At 36.7% G+C, this 26,980-nt stretch overlaps 2 protein-coding genes across 18 annotated transcripts; both read left to right on the forward strand.

Moving 5' to 3' along the window:
- Positions 1–1,505: 1,505 nt before the first annotated feature.
- LOC110916284 lies at positions 1,506–15,562 on the forward strand. Of its 16 annotated transcripts, XM_022161021.2 has the most exons (13): positions 1,506–1,712; positions 1,779–1,998; positions 2,103–2,173; positions 2,312–2,352; positions 2,536–2,583; positions 3,936–4,051; positions 4,168–4,248; positions 4,362–4,632; positions 4,735–4,906; positions 6,038–6,104; positions 7,656–8,786; positions 13,024–13,090; positions 14,046–14,359. In XM_022161021.2, exons 11-12 carry the CDS (start codon positions 7,664–7,666, stop codon positions 13,086–13,088), a joined length of 1,188 nt encoding a protein of 395 aa, XP_022016713.1. In that variant the 5' UTR covers positions 1,506–1,712; positions 1,779–1,998; positions 2,103–2,173; positions 2,312–2,352; positions 2,536–2,583; positions 3,936–4,051; positions 4,168–4,248; positions 4,362–4,632; positions 4,735–4,906; positions 6,038–6,104; positions 7,656–7,663; the 3' UTR covers positions 13,089–13,090; positions 14,046–14,359. The 16 variants fall into 16 exon arrangements, 12 of the variants coding, with proteins under 12 accessions (XP_022016713.1, XP_022016714.1, XP_022016712.1 ...); XR_004882916.1 differs by lacking the exon at positions 7,656–8,786 and adding an exon at positions 14,935–15,562 and having other exon boundaries at positions 1,779–2,173; positions 14,046–14,770; XM_022161022.2 differs by having other exon boundaries at positions 1,779–2,173; positions 3,923–4,051.
- Positions 15,563–19,819: 4,257 nt separating this feature from the next.
- Positions 19,820–23,652, forward strand: LOC110915887 (ELMO domain-containing protein A). 2 transcript variants are annotated; one of them, XM_022160633.2, is made up of 9 exons: positions 19,820–20,272; positions 21,787–21,869; positions 22,002–22,070; positions 22,161–22,276; positions 22,371–22,425; positions 22,509–22,629; positions 22,746–22,793; positions 23,040–23,134; positions 23,252–23,652. In XM_022160633.2, the coding sequence occupies exons 1-9, from the start codon at positions 20,179–20,181 to the stop codon at positions 23,357–23,359; spliced, it is 789 nt and encodes a 262-aa protein (XP_022016325.1). In that variant the 5' UTR covers positions 19,820–20,178; the 3' UTR covers positions 23,360–23,652. The 2 variants fall into 2 exon arrangements, with proteins under 2 accessions (XP_022016325.1, XP_022016324.1); XM_022160632.2 differs by having other exon boundaries at positions 19,825–20,272; positions 21,772–21,869.
- Positions 23,653–26,980: the final 3,328 nt, after the last annotated feature.

Genomic DNA, 26,980 nt, shown 5'->3' on the forward strand with positions numbered 1-26,980 from the left:
TCATTTTTGTTTATATGCCTATTATTAACGTCATTTTTAAATCTTATTACAGCTTCAATTACAACCATTGCGAATATGGATAGTTAAGAGAGGATTTTCACATGGTCAGCTGAATATAGCTTTATCCGAGTCAAATATAAATATGATTAATAAATATGTCTATAGGATATGTGTATAGGATTATCAGTGAATGTCCTCACAAATTTTTTAAAAAATAAGCCGTTATACTTAAAAAATATACATGATTAATAACTAATAAAATAAAACAACCTGTAGGTACCACGGATGGTAACCTACTTACTATTTATATATTACTAATCTGCAACATAGCTTAGTGATGTGTTCATGTATATCATGTTTTATTGTTTTCTTATACAAATAGGTTTGTACCTTGCATTTTGCTTTTTGTTTTGGGTTTGGGTATTTAAGGTTTGGTTGTTTTGGTTGTTGACTTCATTTTGAAGGTTTCCGGTTCTCTTTATCACCGCCCTCTTCATTTAAATAACTTGTTAGTTGCACCTTAGAGCATTCACATCCATTCCACTAAATTGTGTGAGTGGTGTTTTTATAATATGAAGAGTATAAAAAATGGTTGTGAGTAGAGGAGAGAGAAAATGCTACTGTTCATCTGTATATTTGAAAAGACATTGTTCACCCCCTATAATTTTTTAATATATTTTGAAAGTGGTTGTGAGTGAAGGAGAGAGAAAAAATAATGATAAAGGTATAAAATATATTATTTAATTGAAAAGGAGAGAGAAAATGTAGTGTATTTTAGTGTAATTTAGGGTGAAAAAATGATGGAATGGATGTGAATGCTCTTAGAGCATTCACATCCAATCCATCAAATTATACATACATTCCACTAAAAAACAACTCCTATATCAATATATTTCCACTAAAAACAAATATTTTTTCTCTCTCCTTTCTATTAAATAATATTATCATTACCTTTTTCTCTCACTTCCACTCACAACCACTTTCAAAATATATTAAAAAATTATAACGGGTGAACAGTGTCCCCCCAAATATACAGATGAACAGTAACATTTTCTCTCTCCTCTACTCACAACCACTTTTTATACCCTTTATAATATAAAAACCCCTCCTCACATAATTTGATGGTTAGGATGTGAATGCTCTTATACCCCACGTTGTGGTGGGGCATGAAAAATGGGCGTTATTCGACATGTAGACGCCACATCAATGCACATAAGAAAAATGACGTGGTGGAAAAGGGAGTGGTAGAAAGGGGCGTCGAAGAGGGGCCTTATCCGAAACGTGACACATATTTTTTATTATTAATTTTATCTAATAATTACATATTATTTAACGACTTTAAATAAATAGCACTATTACTAATATAAATAATGAAAACACTTACAAAATTAACATTAACATATATTATTATTATTATTAACATATATTAAAAGAAAAACTGAATGAACAGTGGCAACCACTATCCATACATATATTAAAGGAAAAACTTAATGAACAGTGGCAACCACTATCCATCAAACCACACATATATTACCTAGAGAGAGAAACATTACTGGATTTGAAGTGAGAGAGAACGCAAATGAGAGCCAGTGTTTAGCAGCAACACCGATCGTGGTTTACCAGCCATTGTAACGAGGACGTGGAGAAGAAGGGATTGAAGAAGGGGTTCAAGGGAGATGAAGATGGCGGCCATACGTCTGACATATTTTCCCGTGAGTCTCCCGTATGCCTCTTTTCTCTTCCTGCCTCTCTTTTAACTCACTTCATTGTTTTTGAAGGAGTTTCAGCGGCAGGGACAAGAAGCTAGGGTTCCGGCGAAGACAGAATCCTTGCAGTGTAGGTGCTCTGGTGACCGATCTAAAGTGGGATTGAGCTTAAGAAGATCCGACAAGGTTCTGGTGACCCAACTATAATGTAGGTGCTCTGGTGACCGATCTAAAGTGGGATTGAGCTTTGGACAGAATCCTTGCAGTGGTGACGGTAGTGGTTCCACAGGCAGTAATTAAGTTTCCTTGCGTACAAATTTAGGGCTAATTTTGATATTTATATATATATTTGATACAGATTCAATTTGGATTTTTTGTTTTTCATCTGTGTTCCAGACTTTGGAAAACCTCCGATTCTTCGTCTCTTTCATTAATTAACATATGTTATGCCATTGTTTAATTGTTAGGTCAGTGCTTCTGATATTTGTTTGATGTTGGATTTTTTTATTTTGAATTTAGGTTTCGGATACGCTTGCACAAAAGCCTTAGTTTATTTTTTAGCTTACAAATTTTAAAACTAACTTCTCAATATTTTTTTATTACAGATAATTTTTAGTTGGAGACATTGCTTTTGAGACATCTGAAGGTATATGGATGCAATTTTTCTATTTATTCAAATGTATTAGAATGTAATGCTTATAGTGTTTGGTTTTAGATTTGTTTGGTTGCTTTAGTGTTGTCATCAGTAGTGTCGTTCCTTACAAATTTTGAATGTTTTGATGATCTTACATGTTTTGTTTTTCCTCTGTGTTATTGTGTTTCATGACAGTGGATTCTTCAAAAATGAGACCGATGCCGTCATAATCAATACATTCGGGTAAGAACAATGTCAACTCATACTCTTCGTATATATATTTTAATTCACCAAAGTTAAAGGGAATGATTAATATAATGTGATTTAAGTTCATGTGGTAATGATGTTGATCAAGACTGAATATATGATTGTGCATAAAGTACCAATCTGATTATACTTTCGGACGTCAAGTAGAAACCTTTTTGGCTTCGAAATAAAAATTATCTCATGTTGGTTAGAAAATATGCATTTGGACCATTTAAGAAGAGCTAAATATATGTGTTGTTTTGCTGTAAAATACAATGTATACATGCAAATGAATCAAATGATAGTGATTTTTTAGGGATGTTAATCCGTAGTGTTCATGTTTTGACAAGTCCGACCTGACTTGAACACGACATGGACCCGAATATCATGTCATACATGAAAAGTTATTTTTATTGAAAGAAATATGTTAAATCATGCTTATATGTTTTTAATAATTTTGAACTTTTGGATAAAATTACCCAAAATAGTTTTAAGTTATTGTTACATAAACACATTTATAAGACCCCTGTAGTGGGGCGTGTTTTTTGTTTTTTTTTTCTCCCATAGCGCCCCGAACACCACGACGGGCAGCGTTATAGGGGCTTTTTTGGTGGGTGGCGCCATGCATATAGCGGCTCTATGTGTGTTTGGTTTTCAAAAAATAGTTAAGGGTTTTTATAATTAATTAAAAAATTGAAAATTAATAATTAGGTAATGATGGGTAGGGGCTTTATGACTACGGCCTTAAGTGACATAACGCCCCATAAAGCCCCTGTGTGACGTGGCACGACACGTGTCGTATAACGCCCACAAAGGGGCTTTATGACTACGGATGGCCTAACAAGTAAATGAATGGGTCAAATGGGTACCTCAAACACAGCCCGTTTAGCTAAACGTGTTTCCAAGTTTGACCCGAACTTGTATAGACTAAACCCAAATCCTTAAGACTATGGGGTGTGGAGGAGCTTGGGTTGGGGGCATTGCTCGACACGTGGCAAATGTGGGCTCCAACAGTCCACACCCAAAAAAGTGGGGTGTGGTAGCGGCGTGGCCAGGCTGGCGTGGGTTACCATGTGGTTTTTTTTCCTGAAATTGAAAGCTAAAGCCAGGCTCAATCCCCACGCAGGCCACGCCAGCGGGGCAACGCCATGGCCAACGCTAGCCTGGCGTGGTCTAGCCAGTGTCGTTTGGCAACCGCCGCCCCACCCACGCCCCACACCCCACGGTCTAAAGTAGAGCTCATGTCTTATACAAGATCACGTATTTGTATTTACTGGTATCAGTAAGTTTCTTCAATTATAAATTTAATTTAACAAAATGAATAATGCATATGTAGTGGTATACTATAGGAAGTTGCAATCTTTTTATCTGGAGTAATCACCAGCAAAGAGAGTACTAAAGTATATGCAACCTATGGTAAATGCAGTTGAAAAGTCAGAAATGCTAAAGCGTCATGACAAAGAAGGTAAAACCCAACTATGTGTTGAGACCATCAATTTTCTTATCAGAATGATAAGCCAATTTCAACCCTAAGTTAGTTTTGTTGCTGCTATTAAAGATGAAATCGATAATATTGATCAGATACTCATTGTGATGGGATTTACAGTAGAAAGATAGAAAGAATGACAAAGAAGGTAAAACCCAGCTATACACACCTTCAAGGTATCATTTCATTTTTTTATATATTCCGGTTATGTATGTTGGTTCACTTCTGATGTACAACGAGTCAGTTGCAGAATGTATCCATGTATGATTAAAAATTTATGTAAATGAAGGTGTTGGCACCACTGCCAATAGGATGTGCAATCTTCAAGGTGCACTTGGCAACCATTCCGATCGCCAACACCAGATTCAACCCAGCCAGAAGCTGCCGGTCGATGAAGAGTGACGCTGATGACGGGTTAACCGGTGCTACTCGGGGATGTTGTGGAGCATATATGGGACAGTAAGATTCGAGGCAAAGCGGGTCAAACATGATCAACTCGATCCAAAAGAGCAGTCATCGTGGACAGACTTTGGACAAATTGTTAAGCAGCTACAAGAGAGGTATCAACGCATCTGAAACCATCATCATAGTTAATTAGTTTACATATTGTTTTATATTATTTTGTGTGACACTTCACTTAAATCAAGTTTGACTAAAACCAGCTTCAACGAAGAGCAAGGAGCTACATTATGGAAAAGATGAAGTTGAGGGAGAGGGGAACAGAATACCGGCCTGGTTCAGTATCCATCGGCAGCCCACAACATGTTAACTAAACCAGGTTGGCAACAGTTGCTGGTCCAACAAGTCAACACGGTCAAATGTTAATAACGTCAGGTATAATACTCTATTTCTCAAAAGTTGAAAAAACAAAATAAAAATGAATTAAGTGAGAGTACCTAAACCGGCTAATTTGGGCAAAAAGGAAAATGTGAATATGGGATCATTTGGATCAACTCAAATTGACGACGGTTAATTTTATTTACTTCAAATTAGACAACGGGTCAATTTGCGTCTACCCTTCCTAAATTTAAAATATATAAAAAGAGCATTTTATAGAGGTAGCAATGAGAAGGGTGTAACATCCCGAAATTTAAGGACTATATACTAGAATTATAAAATACATAATAAACAAGAATAAGCTAACTAGGATAAATAACCTAGTTAGTTAAAAATCTTGTAGTAACATTTGAATAAGTTAAAAGGGCCAAAAATATAAACTAGATAAGAGTGGAGGGACTAAAGTTGTTAAATATGAAACTCTAATTACTAATAGTAAGAAATCAAACCAAACACCTCAAAAATTGAGGGTCTGGTCGATCAACAACAGAGAGGGGCGACACCCACACCTCCAAACCCTAACATCAACAAAAAACTCTAAATTGAAGGCTCAAATCACGTTGTAATCAAAATCTGAACATAGAATTGTGATCTCCTCGTCAAGAAGGTCATAAGGTATGTCAAATTAGGTTATTTTGATACAAATCAAATTCATACATGAGATTGAAATCGAAGGTTGAGCTTGATTATGTGTTGTAAAACATGAAATTGGAAGTAATGTGAAGTCTAGGGACAAACCCTAGATGTTTCTTGTTAAAAATCTTGCATGTTAGTTGTAGAAATCAAAATCACTATAGTGGGTGATTAGTAAGTTGGTAGAACTTGATAAACACTAGGATTAAGACTCTTGTTCTAGTGAAAATTGAAATTTGTGAGATAATCTCTGAAATTGTTGATATTAAAATATGTGTATAATGTTTAATTGAAGTTAATTTGAGTGGTAAATTCAAGTTATGAACTTGGTTTAGATCATGTAAAAATCTGACCCGCAAGGTGTTTGATAAAACGCCTAAATGAGGATTTAAAATGTTAAAGATTGTAAAAAACGCAGATTTACATATGTAATGAATGAATGCGTTAAAGTTTATGAAAAAGAGCTCTAATCTTTAATGAATTGGACTCTTTTAGGCAAGGAATCCGGGACATCGAGTGGACACGCCGGAGGTGATATCCGCGGAAAAGGTGTGCTTTGAAGGTACGCGACTTTAGTCTCGTCAAATTAAGTTTATTTACTTTGGTTTGAAATGTAATTGATGTTGTAGAATAAAGGATGCGTTTGGTGTGTCGCTAAGTGCCGAAGTGCACTCGACTATCAAACGGGTCAAAACAAGAACTCGGTATTTAGTTGGGTTAGCCATTGAAGTGATGGTTTTCACTAAATGGCAAAACGGGTCAAAATGATGTTTTAAAAATAGTCACGGAAGTAGCGACTTGAAAGTCTCATATCTAGATAAATGATAAATTGCACCATGCTAATGATTTGGTGATAGTGAAACTAAGTATAAGAACCCGGGATATGGGTCGAACAACGATGTTAAAGGAAAAAGGGATTGTTGAAACGGAATGCTTGAATTCCGAACAATCAAGTAATAGTTTTAGAGGAAATGCAAAGCCAAGGAATTGGCATGAAAACACCAAGTATGTGAGCCCGGGTAGTTGGGTAAATATGTTGAAAAGGTTTTAAGAATGACAAGAGATGTTATGCACTCATACTATTGGGTCGAATAACGGAAATAAGGAAATTTGAGAACCAAATTGTGGATATCTCGGTTTCCGAAATGTAAAAATTTACATGATCAAGTCCGAGGTTTTATTACGGACGCATAGTAAGAAGAATCGGTTAAATCGGATAAGCGAGTAAAAGTTGCGAACTTGTAAAGTTGAAAAATAGCAAAAGAGTAAATGTGCAGAGCCCACCGTAATTTACGGTTCCACCGTAATTTACGGTGGAGCTCAAACTGTTACGATGAGAACCTCCTGAGTTACGGTAGAACCATAATCATTCCAGGTCCACCGTAACTTACGGTGACACCGTAATTTACGGTGGAACCCAGGAAAAACTTATATTTTTAGGGCCACTCGTGTTGTCAAACTTGTTTATACATTATATACTAAGTCGAAACTAACGGTTTTTAGTGTTTGACTCTAGGTACAAATAAATCTCTCTCGGATGATGATCAAGCACCTTGTCAAGAACCGAACACGCAAACTGAAGCTTCCGCATGAATATAATTTTGTCTAAACTTTAAACATGTCATAAATACTTTTGGTTGATGGTGTTTTGAATCCTTTAGCTAGTTGTTAGTTGATTAGTAAGGATGGCTCTTAAATGAATTTTGTACCATCTTAAATATGTTTGGGAAATTACACTAGTATGTATGGTTTAAAACAGTAAATACTTTTGTAAACTCTGATTTTATAAAGTATCATGAAACATTTCGATATATTATGTTAATTTATTAAGGGTGTTACAAGTTGGTAATCAGAGCTTAAGGTTGTCAACAAAAGTGTTCGGTTCAAGCTTGATCGATCGTCCGGTAAGAATTAACTTATTATGTTAACAAATTATGTCTTATATATGAATGGGAAGAAAATTAAAGTGCATGGGAAAAGTGTGTTAACACACTTAAACCCGGGAGGTGCACTAAATTTAAACAGTTAAAGCAAGTTGAGAACTTGACTAAACCAAATTAAAAGAAGCAATGTTATAAACGAAATGTTTAACGTTTAAATGTAAACATTTCAGTTTCAAAGATGACGGATAAAGGAAATGACGAAGCGGTGCCAAGAGTCACCGAACAAATGAGAGAAGTAATTGCTGAAGAGGTAGGAAAAGCAATCGAGAATAGTTTGTCGGGTTTTATCGATAAAATCCAAACCACGGTGTTATCAGTGGTGGATGAAAGGATAAAGAAATTGGAGGATAGTGCAAGTTCAGCCAAGGAGAAATTAGTAGAGCGTAAGGGTTGCTCGTACAAAGAATTTATGGCATGCAAACCGCCACTCTACAACGGAGAAGTGGATCCGATAGTGTGTCAAAGGTGGTTAAGTGATATAGAGGGGGTGTTTGAGAGAACCCACTGTGACGCAAATGACTTCGTGGCGTATGGCACGGGTCAACTGAGAGGACAAGCAAAAGACTGGTGGGATAATAAGAAAAAGGAAATCGGTAGTGAAGAAGCGAAAGCGATGACATGGGATGAGTTTAAGGTACCCTTCCTTAAACATCACAGTCCCAAGGCGGTTATTAATCGAATCAAAGAGGAATTTATCCAGCTTAGGCAGAAGGGCGAGTCCATTGATAAAATCACGGGAACTTTTCTTGACAAATTAAGGTTCTGTGATGAATTGGTGACGACCGAAGAGCAGAAGGTGTATTATTATTATAATATGCTAAGCGCGGAATATCGGGAGTTCATGACTCCCTCAAAATACGAAACCCTCACCGAAATCATCAACGCCGCTCGGGAAAGAGAGATAGAGTTGAAGAAACAAATAGAGAGGGGTGAAAGAAGGACGCAAGTGGTTAATCCAAGTCCCACGAAAAAGGCACGCGTGAGTGACTCGTCAAAGAAGCAAGAAGGAAAGAATAGCACGCCAAGCTGTAAAGTGTGTGGGAAAGGGCACAAGGGTGAGTGCCGGTTTAAGGACAAGCCGTGTCCTATATGCGGGAAGACAGGGCACACGGCTGTATTGTGCCCGGGGAAAGTTTCGGTATGCTACAAATGCTATCAGCCGGGTCACAAGAAATCCGAGTGTCCGGAATTGTCCGGAAAGAAGGAAGACAAGGGTGCGCACACTGAAGCACCAAAAGCAAAAGCTAGATCTTTCCAGCTAACGGCAGTGGAGGCAAAAACGGAACCCGATGTGGTCTCAGGTATATTTGCCATAAACTCAATTCCTGCTCATGTGCTATTTGACACGGGTGCGAATAGGTCCTTTATTTCACATGGACTTATTCGACATCCTTCCTTTGTACTAACAAAATTACCTATGCCTTTAGAGGTAGAAATAGGTGACAACAAAAGTTTCCTTGTATGTGATATATGTCGAGATTGTAAGATAAGCATAGATGATGAGGAATACCCGATAGATTTAATTCCTATGTCCATGGGAGAGTTCCAAGTAGTGGTCGGAATGGACTGGCTATCCCGACATAATGCGAAAGTCATGTGTTTCCGCAAGGAGATAAAACTAAAATCTCCAAGTGGAAAGTCGATTATCATACGTGGTGAGAAGGAAGGAAAACCGGTTATGTGCTCGATGATAAAAGCTTACAAGCTCATGAAGCACGGATGTAGAGCATTCATGATATACGCGAATGAACCAAACAAAGGATCGTTAAGGATTGAAGACGTGCCTGTAGTGCGCGAATACGCCGATGTGTTCCCGGAAGACCTACCGGGAGTACCGCCGGAACGGGAGATAGAGTTCGGGATCGAATTGATTCCGGGCGCGAAACCCGTGGCCAAGGCACCGTATCGGCTCGCACCCTCCGAATTGCAAGAGTTAATGTCGCAAATTCAAGATCTCCTCGACAAAGGCTTTATTCGCCCGAGTGTGTCACCGTGGGGCGCGCCGGTGTTATTCGTTAAGAAAAAGGATGGGAGTATGCGTATGTGCATCGATTACCGCGAGTTGAACAAACTCACGGTGAAGAATCGATATCCACTTCCAAGGATTGACGATTTATTTGATCAATTACAAGGTGCTAGATGGTTCTCCAAAATCGACCTTAGATCGGGGTACCACCAGTTGAGAGTCAAGGAGGAAGATATACCGAAGACGGCATTCCGTACACGATATGGACATTACGAATTCCTGGTGATGTCCTTTGGGTTAACAAATGCGCCCGCGGCCTTCATGGACCTCATGAACCGGGTCTGCAAGTCCATGTTAGATAAATCGGTAATAGTTTTTATTGACGACATTTTAATATACTCAAAGGACGAAGCGGAACACGCAAGACATTTGTACGAAGTCTTGGAGACGCTCAGAAGGGAAAAGTTGTATGCAAAATTTTCAAAATGCGCCTTCTGGTTGCGAGAGGTGCAATTTCTTGGGCACGTCATCAACGCAAACGGGGTATTAGTAGACCCGTCGAAAATAGAAGCCGTGGCGAAATGGAATCCACCGAGAAATCCTTCGGAAATCAGAAGCTTTTTGGGGCTTGCGGGTTATTATCGAAGGTTCATACAAGACTTCTCCAAAATTGCCATGCCACTGACCAAACTAACCCGCAAGGAGGAGAAATTTATTTGGGGTGAGGACCAAGAAAAGGCGTTTCAAACGCTTAAGGAAAAATTGACACAAGCACCGGTATTGTCATTACCGGATGGAACGGATGACATGATGGTTTACTCGGATGCCTCGCATTCTGGGCTTGGTTGCGTTCTGATGTAACGAGGCAAGGTTATAGCCTATGCCTCAAGGCAGCTGAAAACTCACGAAAAGAAATATCCTACTCATGACCTCGAGTTAGCGGCGGTGGTGTTCGCCTTGAAAATATGGAGGCATTATCTGTACGGGGTAAGGTTCACTATTTTTACCGACCACAAAAGCCTAAAGTATTTCTTCGATCAGAAGGAATTAAATATGAGGCAAAGGCGGTGGTTGGAGACGGTAAAAGATTTTGATTGTGATATACATTACCATCCCGGGAAGGCTAATGTAGTAGCGGATGCGTTAAGCCGAAAGACAGATTATGTGCCTATTCGAGTCCGATCGATGCAACTAATTGTGACATCAGGATTGCTCGACCAAATTCGAAAATCCCAAAATGAAGCAATGAAAGAAGAGAATGTGAAAAAGGAAAGAATAGTGGGGCAGTTAAAAGATTTGGAGGATGGCAACCAAGGATTAAAAACTCGATTTGGGAGGATTTGGGTTCCCAATACATGTGGAGCCAAAGCACTTTTACTTGACGAAGCCCATAAATCTCGATATTCGATACATCCGGGGGCGACCAAGATGTATAATGATTTAAAACAAAATTATTGGTGGCCCGGAATGAAAAGAGATATCGTGAAGTACGTGGAGAAGTGCTTGACTTGTTTACAAGTCAAAGCAGAGCATCAAAAACCATACGGTAAGCTGCAACCATTAGACATTCCAGTTTGGAAGTGGGAACAAATTACGATGGACCTACTGACTAAACTTCCAAAAACCAGCCGTGGTTTTGACGCCATATGGGTAGTTGTGGATCGATTGACAAAAAGTGCACATTTCATTCCGATCCGGGAGACTTATACATCAGAAAAGATGTCCGAAGTGTACACCAATGAGATTGTGACACGTCACGGAGTACCGATATCCATAGTGTCTGATAGAGATACCCGGTTTACGTCTGATTTCTGGCGTGGTTTCCAAGAGCAAATGGGAACCAAGCTGTTTATTAGCACTGCTTACCATCCCCAAACGGATGGGCAAAGTGAGAGAACAATCCAAACGTTGGAAGATATGTTACGCGCTTGCATTATCGACTTTGGGGGCAGTTGGGATGTCCATTTACCCTTAGTCGAATTCTCATATAACAACAGTTATCACGCGAGTATTAAAATGGCTCCATACGAGATGTTATATGGTAGAAAGTGCCGAACCCCGGTTTGTTGGGGAGAAGTTGGTCCACGGGGGTTAGCTCAGACTGATATAATCCGAGCTACAAATTGTAAGATCGACTTGATCCGCACACACTTAAAAGCAGCTCAAGATCGACAAAAATCGTACGCGGATAAACGAACGAGGCCAATAGAATTTCAAGTGGGTGATAAGGTAATGTTGAAAGTATCACCGTGGAAAGGGATAATTCGATTTAGAAAAAGAGGAAAGTTGAGCCCAAGATTTATCGGGCCATTCGAAATTGTGGAACGGGTTGGAAAGGTAGCATACCGCCTTGAGCTACCTGAGGAGTTGAGCGGGGTACACAGCACGTTCCATGTGTCACATCTCCGTAAATGTTTAGCGGACGAAACTGCTCGTGTCCACTACAACGATATTGAAGTGGATAACAGCCTTAACTACGCGGTAAGGCCAATTGCAATCCTAGATCGTAAAGTGAAAAGTTTGAGAAACAAAAGGATCAACCAAGTGAAGGTTAAATGGGAACACCGGAAGGGTGCGGATACTACGTGGGAGTCCGAAGAAGAAATGCAACGGCTCTACCCTGCGCTATTCGGTACGTAATTCGGTTTCGGGGACGAAACCCTCTTTAAGGGGGGTGGACTTGTAACATCCCGAAATTTAAGGACTATATACTAGAATTATAAAATACATAATAAACAAGAATAAGCTAACTAGGATAAATAACCTAGTTAGTTAAAAATCTTGTAGTAACATTTGAATAAGTTAAAAGGGCCAAAAATATAAACTAGATAAGAGTGGAGGGACTAAAGTTGTTAAATATGAAACTCTAATTACTAATAGTAAGAAATCAAACCAAACACCTCAAAAATTGAGGGTCTGGTCGATCAACAACAGAGAGGGGCGACACCCACACCTCCAAACCCTAACATCAACAAAAAACTCTAAATTGAAGGCTCAAATCACGTTGTAGTCAAAATCTGAACATAGAATTGTGATCTCCTCGTCAAGAAGGTCATAAGGTATGTCAAATTAGGTTATTTTGATACAAATCAAATTCATACATGAGATTGAAATCGAAGGTTGAGCTTGATTATGTGTTGTAAAACATGAAATTGGAAGTAATGTGAAGTCTAGGGACAAACCCTAGATGTTTCTTGTTAAAAATCTTGCATGTTAGTTGTAGAAATCAAAATCACTATAGTGGGTGATTAGTAAGTTGGTAGAACTTGATAAACACTAGGATTAAGACTCTTGTTCTAGTGAAAATTGAAATTTGTGAGATAATCTCTGAAATTGTTGATATTAAAATATGTGTATAATGTTTAATTGAAGTTAATTTGAGTGGTAAATTCAAGTTATGAACTTGGTTTAGATCATGTAAAAATCTGACCCGCAAGGTGTTTGATAAAACGCCTAAATGAGGATTTAAAATGTTAAAGATTGTAAAAAACGCAGATTTACATATGTAATGAATGAATGCGTTAAAGTTTATGAAAAAGAGCTCTAATCTTTAATGAATTGGACTCTTTTAGGCAAGGAATCCGGGACATCGAGTGGACACGCCGGAGGTGATATCCGCGGAAAAGGTGTGCTTTGAAGGTACGCGACTTTAGTCTCGTCAAATTAAGTTTATTTACTTTGGTTTGAAATGTAATTGATGTTGTAGAATAAAGGATGCGTTTGGTGTGTCGCTAAGTGCCGAAGTGCACTCGACTATCAAACGGGTCAAAACAAGAACTCGGTATTTAGTTGGGTTAGCCATTGAAGTGATGGTTTTCACTAAATGGCAAAACGGGTCAAAATGATGTTTTAAAAATAGTCACGGAAGTAGCGACTTGAAAGTCTCATATCTAGATAAATGATAAATTGCACCATGCTAATGATTTGGTGATAGTGAAACTAAGTATAAGAACCCGGGATATGGGTCGAACAACGATGTTAAAGGAAAAAGGGATTGTTGAAACGGAATGCTTGAATTCCGAACAATCAAGTAATAGTTTTAGAGGAAATGCAAAGCCAAGGAATTGGCATGAAAACACCAAGTATGTGAGCCCGGGTAGTTGGGTAAATATGTTGAAAAGGTTTTAAGAATGACAAGAGATGTTATGAACTCATACTATTGGGTCGAATAACGGAAATAAGGAAATTTGAGAACCAAATTGTGGATATCTCGGTTTCCGAAATGTAAAAATTTACATGATCAAGTCCGAGGTTTTATTACGGACGCATAGTAAGAAGAATCGGTTAAATCGGATAAGCGAGTAAAAAGTTGCGAACTTGTAAAGTTGAAAAATAGCAAAAGAGTAAATGTGCAGAGCCCACCGTAATTTACGGTTCCACCGTAATTTACGGTGGAGCTCAAACTGTTACGATGAGAACCTCCTGAGTTACGGTAGAACCATAATCATTCCAGGTCCACCGTAACTTACGGTGACACCGTAATTTACGGTGGAACCCAGGAAAAACTTATATTTTTAGGGCCACTCGTGTTGTCAAACTTGTTTATACATTATATACTAAGTCGAAACTAACGGTTTTTAGTGTTTGACTCTAGGTACAAATAAATCTCTCTCGGATGATGATCAAGCACCTTGTCAAGAACCGAACACGCAAACTGAAGCTTCCGCATGAATATAATTTTGTCTAAACTTTAAACATGTCATAAATACTTTTGGTTGATGGTGTTTTGAATCCTTTAGCTAGTTGTTAGTTGATTAGTAAGGATGGCTCTTAAATGAATTTTGTACCATCTTAAATATGTTTGGGAAATTACACTAGTATGTATGGTTTAAAACAGTAAATACTTTTGTAAACTCTGATTTTATAAAGTATCATGAAACATTTCGATATATTATGTTAATTTATTAAGGGTGTTACAAAGGGTCACGTGCTGCTATTTTTTTAACCAATTGTATATTTTCTACATTGAGCTGGTTAGTATATTAACAAAACTTAAGGGCTATATTCTCTTGGAGATGGAACAATGAAAGAAGATCATATTTTAAGTAGCGAAACTGGAGAATGGAAGCAACAATATAAATTTCATGCCATATGAAATATAGTAATTTATAAATGAGTTTTCCACTTCTTTTATATTAATTATTATACTTTTATATTAATTATTATACATATGATTTTAACAATGTTGTCATTGCAGCACCTACTCTTGATGTTGATTGGCACAACAATGTCTCATTTGCAACGTGTTTAATTGATAATGTGATTTATGTTTGTAAAGTTGGAGATTATAGACCTGTAAAAGCTTCTGTGCGGCATCAGGTTTGTCTTAGGCTTTTTGTTTGTTATTATATTTTTTATGATAAAAGAAGAAAATAAAGAAAAATTTGTTCCTGTCTATTTTCTAAGAGGTTTTTGAATGTTACTTTAGGGTTAAGTTTATTGCTGGTGTACCAAAAATGTTAAGTTAAACAAAATATTCGCAGGTGGTTATCATGTTTGTGAGTTAATTGAAGGCATTGACTAGAACGTTTTGTGTTGGGGGACGAGTTGGGAGTCCCAAGAGGAACTTACCATGGCATTGGCTCGCAAGGGCCATGTCAACGTTCTCTTCGCCCCGCTCAAACTGCACCACATTTGAGTGCTTTTAGACTTTTGTCATTATAGCCGCCTTGATTTAGATGAACTAAAGATTTGAAGAGCTCGACTTTTCAGCTACAATGGACTGGAGATAGCTACAGTGAACTGGAGATAGCTACAGGAGGGTTTACAGAAGATTAATCACAAGTAGGAAAAATGTAGTTTATTAATATGATTGCAAAGAGGAGGGTTCACAGAAGATGAATCACAAGTTAAAGATTAATATGATTGCAAAGAGTAGGGTTTACAAGTAGGAAGGTAGTTTGTTAATATGATTGCAAAGATGCAATGATTAATATTATGATAGAAACCCAAGTCCAATGTTGGGTCAAAAATAATTCGGGTTATGAGTTGTAATGTAATGATTCGGTTTAGCGCAATTGCGTTATGAGTTTACGTTCATGTTATCACACCAAGAACTGTTCGGTTTCGCACGCTGCACAATTGCGTTATGAGCGTTATGAGTTGTGAGTTTATGTACATGTTATCATAGTGTGCCGCAACGCGTGCGGTGTATAAAACTAGTTTAAATAAAAAAAGGTTACATTACTAAAAAACCGATTACATAATTTAAACTTAAAAAACGAAACATAAAAACATAATCTAAAATAACCGAAACTAGGTGCAATATTTATTCGTGATTTCTTTTTATGGTTTCGTTTTCTTCGCGTAGAGTATGCGGGTGGTGTAGGTTGAGTTTCCGGTACGGACTTGAGAGTAGGGGGAGTTTGGGATGGAGGAATGAGCGGTGGTTGTTGAAACATAAAGGGTAGGTTCGCAAGAAGACGACCATACGCCATTATGTTCGGATTGGTAATATGTGGTGGGTTCGGTTGAGAACCTTGAGGCGAAGTGGTGTAAACGCCGAAACCATATGGGTTGTTCGGATCAAAATTGCGGTTGTATGGATGCATTATTTTTTATAAAATTTGTAGAGATTTTATAAAAAATGAGAGTTGAGAAGGAGTTGGGTAGAAGGAAGTGAGGTGAAAATGGTAGTTTTTATATAGAGGAGGTGAAATATTTTTTTAAAGGCAAATTGGAAAATAATAATCCCATCTTTCTGAAATTGGCCGATAATAATCCCAAGTCAGTTATTAGCCAATAATAATCCGACCTCCTGCATTTTTTTTGTAAAATAGTCCGCCGTTAAAATAGCTTAACGGAGTTAAGTTTTTTTTCCGAATTACAAACCCATGTTTTAGGGCTTTTGATTAGAACGAGGATACAAGTCGATTGATGTAAAACTTACCTCAAAATACTGCCCCCGACCCACGAAAACGGTGCTTCAATTCGGGTGTTTAACTTCCAATTAACAAAATTCAAGCCATTTCGAACACAATTTCGAGGTAAGTTTTACATCAATTGACTCGTATCCTCGTTCTGATCAAAAGCCCTAAAACATCGGTTTGTAATTCGGAAAAAAACTTAACTCCGTTAAGCTTATTTTAACGGCGGTCTATTTTACAAAAAAATTGGACGAGGTCGGATTATTATTGGCTAATAACTGACTTGGGATTATTATCAGCCAATTTCAGAAAGATGGGATTATTATTTTCCAATTTGCCTTTTTTAAATGAAAAATCTTCTTTTTTTAAATAATATCGTTGGGGTCCAACGGCTAGTGGGGACCCTAATCAAACCACGCCACATCGACGCTCGTTAACTCTCAACGCCGGTGGGAAATCTCAAACCCACATGACAATGTTAGGCTCGGTATGATGTGTACGGCGTGAAAAGGCAACAACACCGCTCCACCACGCTCACACTAGGTTGTTTGGTTTAAGACTCTAGGATACTTGTTCGTTGAGTGGCCTAACTTTCCACACTTCATAAAGTATTTTATGAGTAAAAAATACATGTAACTTTTTATTGGAATATCTATACTTTTTGTTCTTGAGATTGGCTTATTCATGGGAGGGTATAAATTCCTCAAAGTTAATGTGTGATCTGGTTCACAATCTCCAAAAGAGAAGATAGCATGGTGCTATGTGTTTCTTTTGACCCCTACCCATCAAAGTTTACGCCCAAAATGCTTCATTCATGATCTCCAAAAATTTGCTAACTTTCATATTGACCGGATATCAAGGTCATGTGACAATGAATCTGGAACTCCAGGTGCTATGAAATGGATCGGTTTATTTGTGTAATGGGTTAAACGGGTTTCGATCAAAATGGGTTGGATCGAATTGTTTTATATAATTTGGTACATTTTAGGTTTATAAAGAGCTAATCTATAGTATGATAATAAAAAATTATATTATTTGTAATACAATAAAGATGAAATCATAAACTTTGGTTTAATGTTTTGATGATTATACTAAGCATCTTTCTATCAATTGAGTCCATTGATTTCTTTTGTTAGATGGGGTTGAAACGATGTGATTAGGACCGTGTGATCGAGTCGGGTTGGGTTGGTTTTGGGTAGTCTTGCCCTCATCAATCCAAAAAATGATTACTCGTTACCAAAACCATTTATTCCACAATATATACATATACGTAGTATAGAACTTAGGGGTTGCTTGTTTCGGCTCTTAATGGTTTAGACCTCTTACTGGTTCAATAGTTAATGGTTCAGACTGATGTCTGAATGGTTCAAACATTTGCCTCTGAATGACTAAATATTATATTATGTCTGAATGGTTCAGACCTTTTATCTGAATTGGTTACCCATTTTCCTCTGAATGGTTAAACATTATACTGGCTCTTAATGGCTCAGACTTCTTACTGGTTCAACACTTAACCATTCAAAAGTTACGAAATGAACTAATGGGTATTCAAATCATGTAATTTTTTTAAGAAAACTATAGCAATAGGTTGCTTGAATTAAAGAGAGTTAAATGCTCGTTAATACGATGTATTTTTTTATTTAAAATATTAACGTATGAAAAAAATTGTAGTCGTTTGAAAATCAAAGGGGAAGAAGTTCAAGCGAGAAACAACTAGCATAGCTTTTCTCTATTTGCTTCTTCAATTGTTTGAACCTGAGATTTAAAAAAATGTTCCCTCCTAGTTTTGAGCCATTGATCTTAGAAAATTAATGGCTCAGCAGCTTGTCTTTTACACTTTGTACAATAAATCTCTATTGTACATGATCTCTACATTGTAAATAATCAGGGCCGTCTCCGAAAATCCCAAAAAATTTTTGGCCCTGTTCTAAATAAAAAATTTGGACCCTATTCGCAAATCTACATATAACATAAACTCATCAATCATTCAATTATATAACTAAGCGACTCGTAAACTCGAAATCAGACTCGAAATCAGGATATGAAAACACTTAGCGACTTAAACTCGAAATCAGACTCGAAACAACAGTAAGATCATTAACCTGAATTCTGATGATGATCATTAATCTGAATGTTTTTCGACAAACAAATAAATAATCTGAATGTTTTTCGACAAACAAATAAATAAACAAACTTGGAACCTGCGGATGTAACATCAATCAACAAACAAAACTCAAAAGACAAACAAACAAATACCTCTCCTGAAATCTGAATCGCGATTCGCGAATCTGCAGATGTCCGGTGGCCTGGTGCAGCGTTTGATGACTTTGAATTTGATCAGAAATCCTGCAGCGTTTGATGAATTTGATAAGAAATCCCTGGTGGCCTGGTGCAAAGCAAAGAACCACGCACGCGACTTTTGATTTCCCTGCGGATGTCAGCGGCCGATTGTATTTTGACAAAGGTTTGGGCCTATAATCAGTTAAGGGATTGGGTTTATTACCAAACTTTGGGGCCTGTAAAAAATTTGGGCTATATATATAAAGAAAACATAAAAAATTTTGGGCCCTTTAATTATTTGGGCCCTGTTCTCAAGCACACTTTGCACTTGCTTATAACCGGCCCTGTAAATAATTATACATGTATTTAAATCTCTATTGTACATGATCTCTACATTGTAAATAATTATACATGTATTTGAACAATATAGTTTAATAATTAACAAGTGACGATCGAGTTTGAAAATTTGTTTTACGAAGTAAGCTCGAGTTATATATAGAGTTTGGAAGGACTAAGAAGCGTAGCTCAAATTTGAACTCTTGTGTAAATGAGATGAACTTAAGCTCGAGTTTAACGATACGTTTACAACATATATATGTGTGGGCTTAGGAAGCTATATAAATAATTTCAAACCCAAATAATTGTTGGTAAAACACTAATGTACCGTTTGTTTTTTAATAGGTAAAATGTCTGCAATTTGCAGACCACATCTGTAGAAGAAGAGGTGGACCAAACCTCTGCAGTCTGTATGCAAGAAGAAGATTGTTTGTTTTTTAACGTGTGTAGACTTCTAAAATAAACTGGTGTTGGTGTACGGACGGTGGTGGTGGGTGGCGGTGGACGATGGTGGTGGTAGAAGATAGTGGTGGGTGGTGGATGATGGTGGTAGATGGTAGTGGTGAGTGGTGGACGGTGGTGGTGGTGATGGTGATAGACGGTAGTGGTGGTGATGTACGGTGGTGGTAGACGGTAGTGGTGGGTGGTGGTGGTGATGGACGGTGGTAGTTGATGGTAGTGTTTAATCTTCTGTAAACCTTAGAAAATTTTAAAAGTGGCTGAACCAAATCTGGAAGAAAAAGCTTGTGTAAACGTTTTTTATTAAAATATCTTCGAAAAAACAAACTGCTAATAGAAAAAAAAAGCCTACACATTGCCTAAAACTTCATAAACCATAAATATCACTTATAAAAATCTGAAAATTGCAAGCTCCGTGTTCTTCCACTCACAAGCACAACACACGTAATATATACATACATACACTCATCAGCAGTCGATAGGATAGATACAGAGAGAGAAAGTAGTATAGAGAGAGACATACCCAAATATAAATCTACACTCCTTCATACACATAAATACATACATACATTCACACACACTTATTACACGCACAAGAATTGTGCAAACACAGAACACTCCTTGATTCCGATTCAAATACTATCATACAACTTTAGATCTCGTAAAACCCCAGAGCAGTTTCACCAACAACTTTCTCTCAAGATTCAATGCCAACGTTCTTTCTTTACAGTTCTTGATACTTTATGATTCAACTGATGGTGAAATAGTGTGTGTGTTTGTTTGGAAATGGATGATAGAGGAGGTGGATCATTTGTGGCGGTTAGGAGGGTTTCTCCTCAAGGGCTGCTTGATAGAAATAACACTTGTCAAACTACTTCAGGTATTATTATATAAAATAATATATTCTTTTAGTTTTCAATAACAACAACATTTTCATTCCAATGTTAGTATCATTTAATTTCTAGGAGTCTGGATCTGTCTTGATTGAATTTAAGATTATTACTTGCATTGATTTTTTCGGTGAATTGAGTTTGCTTTTTAGGGTATTTTTTAAAATTTTGTTAGCTCAATTGGGAAGTTCATTTAATATGTCAAATTGGAGGATTCAGTTAGCTAAAAGTATCACTCTAGTGAAACAGAAATTTATGGTTATTAATAAGTACCATGATATCTCCAAATAATGAAAATATACAGTAATATGAATTTTGCACAAGCAACTGTGAATCTGAAAGCTAATTACTTATTTAACACTTTAACACAAGAACTTTCAAGAGGGTGGCGCAGTCGTGAGCGTCTGATTCCTTTTAGCAGAGATCTCATGTTCGAATCCAGCGTCCACTGGTTTCTACCTTTAACCCCTTCCCGAGCGAAACCTGTGTTTCACTTGTCTCATTGGTTAACACGGTATCGGGTTCTAACGGTTATAGAAAATAAATTTAAGGATGGATATGTTCTTGCATTTAAACAGGATTCGACTTTTACTTTGGAAGCGATATAAATATTATCATTATCTTTATTCAATTTACCATATCTGATAATGCTGAATATGTCTTCTGGGAGCTTAATTCTAAGGCTAGACGGTATGGGGAGCGTCCCCCACCCGTCCAGCCACGGCAATGGTCCGCACACCATCCTCCCCCCTCGTCGGCGTCGTGATCGTCTAGATGGAGACGTTGGGGACGAAGCAGAACAGGACAAAACCATTTCCATTTCCGGTGTTTCCATTGCAAAAATTAAAAAAAAATAATTTAATTGCCATAATTAGTGGGGTAGGATCATCCTCCCATTTCCAGTGTTTTGTCATGGCGGATCATCTTCTATAGGACTATGATGTGGCGCCTACGTGGCGGATCATCCTCCAAGGGAGGATGGTCACCATACCGCATAGCCTAAGGGACGTGTATTCGTGTAATTTGATAATCAAGGTTGTCTTACTCTTGTCTAAGTTGTTCACTCTAGATGTTTAGTATTACTATACATATTTGGCTTGGTAGACCCTTTTCCATTTTAAGTTACTGTTTAGCGATGTCCTACTTCATAATATCAAGCACATTGATATATCCGACTTGGCGACTTCTGAGTCCTTGACATGCTCTTTATGTCTGCCAATAGTTACTGTTCACCTAAACTTTAAAAAAGCATTCGTGATTATTAATTGGTTGATGCTTTTGCCTTCTAAATTGTTGGGCATTCGAAAGCTGGTTGTAAATTGTTATCGTAAGTCATAACCATAAACGAAGTTGACATTTAGTTGTCCTTTCTTGGAGTTTACCTACGTTGTTTCCGTTTGTTAGTTTTCTAAATCGTCTTATGCTTCAACACATGTAATGTTTTAATGACCTAGAAACTTATTTGTGCATTATATCTCTCTAATCACAGCTGAGGCTGTGGCAGGATCAACAGCATGGCTTTCATGTGTTTGTGCTCAGGGAACAGAAGACGATTCTCGCCCCTCATTTGATTTGACACCTGAACAGGTCATATTCTAGACATATATTAACGTAAATACATTAAAAAGTTTTTGTAACTTTTATACCATTAAAGCATAATTTTATTAATGTGTTATAAATGTTTGATTCTGATACTAATTTCTTCTTTGAATCCAACAGGAGGATTGCTTAATGAGACTGCAAAACAGATTAGACATCGCATACGATAGTTCAGTTCCAGAACACCAAGTAGGTGTATTTCGCTAATCTGCTGTAGTCATATAAGATCTAAAGATAATAAATACGTATATTTTTTTTCTTATTTTATTGTTGATATAGGAATCATTGCTAGCATTATGGAAAGCCGCCTTTCCCGAAGAAGAGCTCCACGGTCTAATTTCCGAACAGTGGAAGGAAATGGGCTGGCAAGGAAAAGATCCGTCTACTGATTTTCGGTAAAAATCTATTAATCTATTTATATTTTTTATTTTTATAATAAAAGTTACCAATGATCTGTATGTATTCTGATCACCTGGAGTTTTGTTATAGGGGCGGTGGATTTATCTCATTGGAGAACTTATTGTATTTCGCGAGGAATTTCCCTGTATGTCGTTTGTTTCAACTCGTAAAAATATAAAATAGCTTTTGATTTTATTGGTGGGCGTTAAATAACTTTACTTTATGTAGAAATCATTTCAAGATCTTCTTAGAAAGCAGGAAGGTGACAGGTCCATGTGGGAATATCCGTTTGCAGTAGCGGGTGTCAATATTACGTTCATGCTTATTCAGATGCTGGACCTTGAAGCAGGTCTGATAAATGTAAATTCCATATTTGATTAACACAAGAACGTTTAAAACCTAATTTTAAAGAGATTTGTTCATGAGTTCCGTTCTTTTGTGAAATTACAAGTGTTCTTTGTGCAGTAAAACCAAGGACTTTGGTTGGAGCAACCTTCTTGAAGTTTCTTTCAGGTAAATACAGGGCCATACGTTTTGACTTTTGACCATTGTATAATTCATTATGAAAACTATATTCTATATATTAACACAATGATAATACGATTTATTTCAAAAATTAAATCATGAGGTTATACATATCAAATACCCTTTGGACGACTTTCAACCCGTCTGACCCATTTTCTTTTGAGCTAAGTTTTCAAAGTTTACCCGTTTGACCCGTTGGGTTAGTTACTTTTTGCATCCCTATTTACTGTATAGATAACGAATCAGCATTTAATCTTCTGTATTGCGTCGCCTTCGCTTTGATGGATCATCTGTGGCTTGCCATGCATGCATCTTACATGGATTTCAACGTATGCACTTTCTTTCCCATATATTGTTCATATGTTACTTGATCTTGACCCTACATATCGACAACATCTTCAGATTATTAATATAAAATTTATCAACCATGGTTATAACTTATACAGGCCGTGATGAAGTTAACAAGACATCAACTGGAAAAAGAACTTTTGGAAGAAAACATAACACGGCTTGAAGAGTTACCCTCCTATGCACACTTACTAGGTAACAGTTAGCCCGTTCGGTTCAACTGCTCAAGGATGACTAGGATCCACATGGTCCATGATCAGAGTGACACTAGAAAGTCGACAGTGTCACAATATCAACGTTTAGCATATAATAATAATAATAATAATATCACACAAATATGGTGCATGATACAGCATCAATGTTGTACTACCAACTGTACGATTTGAGTTCCAAGAGGTTTTGTGTTTTCCTACTATTGTTCCTAATCTGCGTGTAAACGTGACAAGATCTATATGAATCGTTTACTTTATGAATGGGAAAATGATGCAATCTGATATAACCTGAAAAAATTGTATGTGCTAAAACTTTACTTGAGAATCCAGTGTTTTTTAATGATTAAAATTGGTGGTTTGGTATATTATACTAGTTATATGGTTGTCATATCTAGAAGAGATTTAATAGTTTAGAGAACATCATATACAATTTTTAGAACTTGAATGCATATCATAAACCAAGAATTTGGATATATGTGTTGGTTTTTTGACTTATCTTGACCAAGAGTGAACTTTTAAGAAAGTTTGTGTATTGATTATCAATTTATCATCATCATTAGAACCGATTTGTAAAATGACACAAGTTTTTAATTGTATTTTTTTAGTGGTGATTTTGACTACATATGACCGGACATGAAAATTCTAGGGTGTCTGAACATACTCATACTCCCATGTAACACACTTAACGCACCCTATATGAGAAAAAATAGAGTGATGATGTGACTGATTTAGTATGGAAATGAGGATACATTCAATAAAAACCATCGGTGAAGGGGTACGTTTAGCACAACTCATATTTTACTAAACATGGTTAAATAATCAATTGTACTTCCTTGAGTGTCTAGGTGACTCTAGGCTTATCTTTAAATTAATTTATAGGTGTAATTATGAATAAATTATAGGTGACTCTAGGCTTATCTTTAGATTTATTTATAACTTTCCTTCTAGCGAATCTTATACCAACAAATATCGTTTGTTTTGCCTATGAGAAGCTTGCGAATTTGTTTTTTTGTTGCACGGGTAGAGTTCCCCCATGAGGTCACTCATCCTAGTATTACTCCGACTCGGGTATGCACAAATATGGAGTTCTTCTCTCATCTACAACCACTGCTTCCAAACGTGTTGGTAATATTTGAGGTTTGATATTTCTTATGCACCCAACATCTCTCATGTCCACGGCCGATGTGAAATTTGCCTAGGGTGTTATACTCACCTTCTTATGGACTCATTGTGCTCGCTAAAGTTTATCTCATCATCCCAAACATGGATTTGGATTTGCCTAAGGTGACCGTCTGAACATGCCAGTAACTCATCATCCACGATTCCACGATGAGGTTTTCCCACCATCCCGAATGACAAAGAAGTGAATACCATCTTTAACATTAAACCTCTCATTGTTGAATATGAGATGTCGTCGTCATGATTGATTAACGTTGCTAATGAGGTATGATCCAAACAGTTATACTTTGGACGATAACAAGGAATAATATTTATTAGATAAGTATTATAGTTCACAAGTGCACGATATTAACGACAATCTATATATATTTAAAAATTTAGTTATATCAACTTTTTTACAACCTTCATTATGAGCCTCTTAAATACATTTGTTTTTTTCAAGTTGTAATTGCCTATTATAAATACCTTTAATTGAAATAATTGAATTAAGTTCCAGCCCCTTCATCTCCTCCTCAAAGTTGAAATGTACAAATTGAATGTATTAATTTCTATTTCCTCAGACGAATTTTGTAACCTACTAATTATGATGGGAAACTTTAATGATTATTAATTGGTATGGAAACTGATAATCCTTTTTTTTAAAGAGAGTGAGAGAGTCACGAGAGTTGGAAAAGAGCATCCATCTCCGGCGAAGTTCCGATCACTCCACCCACTATCACTTCTCTACACGATTGATGGCGGCGCTAGAATAAGAGTTCTTCTGCTGCTGTTGTGTAATTTTTGTTTATCACGTCAGTCCGAATTTGCATTCTTTTAGGTTCAATTACGAGTTCGGGCTTCCAATTTGGTGGTGCGTTAACAATTTGTGTTTCATAAAGTGTTAAGAGGCACATTAGCGCCTTCAGGTTTGGATTGAGTATATATACTTAATTTTTAATCCCCAAATGGTTAGAAATGTATGTGACAATAGTGACATGTTTCTTTAATTGACTCAGGGAACTTAAAAGGCGCTTGGCAGACATTTTGGAAATGATTCATACTGATACATGATGATATTCTGGATGAAAGTGAGATGAGAAGAGGTAAAAAATTTATCTTTATAAAGATAGGCCATGAATTATAGTGTTTGTAATGTAGTGGAAAATTAATGACAGTTAACACGATTTGGAGGCGGTGTTTGAATTTGCACTTTGATGGTTGGAGAGAGATGGCAGTATTGGGAGATAAAAGAGACCACTTTAATGGCATGACGAAAGGATTAGTAGGCGGTGTTTGGGAAGATGACCAGAAGTGTTACAATCAAAAGTTTTGGTTTTGACGTTTGTGGTTAGTAGATGAAGTACCGGAAAAATCACCGAAGGTTAGATTTGATTTTTTTTCTAAAAATTGAAACAAGTTTGTTTTTTAATGATTTTTTTTGATATTACAGCCAACACTAGCTTCTCCCGGAAGAAATGCACATCGGGTTGGCATTTTGGTCATCTAGCATGTATCACCAACAAAATTACCCAGTGGGAAATGTTGAGGTGTAGTAGTCATTTATGAAATAATTGGTTACTTGAACTTCATTTTTTTTATTTTTATTTTTATGCAAATCCTTACTTATAAAAGTGTATTGTTATTAGGAAAGTAGCAAATGAAATGAGTGGCAGACTACTGTTCTACAAGAGCGCAACGTTGTTGAAAATGTGTATTAGTGGGCTTGTGAGTACCTTCTAATAATCTTATAAGAACTCTTAAAGTTTGGTTTTGATAATTCTAATGTTTAATCGGAATCCATAAATTGTATATGTGTTCGTTAATTTAATATATATTTCTATTTTTTTCAGTCAGCCAACCGCAACATTAGACGATAGAAATAGGGATGATGATGACGATGATATTTATAACACGATTATAAATTGTATTTCATGAACTCATAATATTGGTGATTTGAAGGATAAACTGTATCATACACGGGAGCGTTCTCACTTCTTTTACAGTAATATGTGCACATGCTAACGGATTTAGACCCACATGTGAGTATTAAAAGTAGAATTTTGCAAACTTTTTACCCGATTCTCTTTTTAACTCAAATCTTTAATTGACCTAACACAACCCAAATTGACCTATTCATAAGTGTGTGGCTATTGTATATAACATTTTATTAAAACAAAGCTACAATGTAAACATAAATTAAGGGTGCTATAAATGCTCTGTTCATTCTTTATCTTAGTAGACTCCAGTTGATTTTCAATGTTAGTTGGTGAGTATATTTAGTAGAGATTTAGAATTTTATGATGAAAATTGATGTGTAAAAGTTCAAATTCTGTTATCTTCCTTTGATGCCATTGACAACCTTCATTATGAGCCTCTTAAATACATTTGTGTCTTTCAAGTTGTCTCCTTTATAATGATTATCAGTTACCAATTAACAAATATTAACTCAAGTCATTG

The sequence above is a fragment of the Helianthus annuus genome, chromosome 16, assembly GCF_002127325.2.
Source record: "Helianthus annuus cultivar XRQ/B chromosome 16, HanXRQr2.0-SUNRISE, whole genome shotgun sequence".
In the NCBI taxonomy this organism is placed as follows: Eukaryota; Viridiplantae; Streptophyta; class Magnoliopsida; order Asterales; family Asteraceae; genus Helianthus; species Helianthus annuus.

Excerpts from the sequence above, each read along its gene's own strand:
- LOC110916284 (XM_022161022.2), top strand. The coding sequence starts at position 7,664 with ATGACGGATAAAGGAAATGACGAAGCGGTGCCAAGAGTCACCGAACAA. Across the intron at positions 8,787-13,023 it reads GGAACCCGATGTGGTCTCAG|GCAAGGAATCCGGGACATCG; the intron begins GTATATTTGCCA and ends GGACTCTTTTAG.
- LOC110915887 (XM_022160632.2), top strand. The coding sequence starts at position 20,179 with ATGGATGATAGAGGAGGTGGATCATTTGTGGCGGTTAGGAGGGTTTCT. Across the intron at positions 22,277-22,370 it reads GATCCGTCTACTGATTTTCG|GGGCGGTGGATTTATCTCAT; the intron begins GTAAAAATCTAT and ends GTTTTGTTATAG. Across the intron at positions 22,426-22,508 it reads ATTTCGCGAGGAATTTCCCT|AAATCATTTCAAGATCTTCT; the intron begins GTATGTCGTTTG and ends TACTTTATGTAG.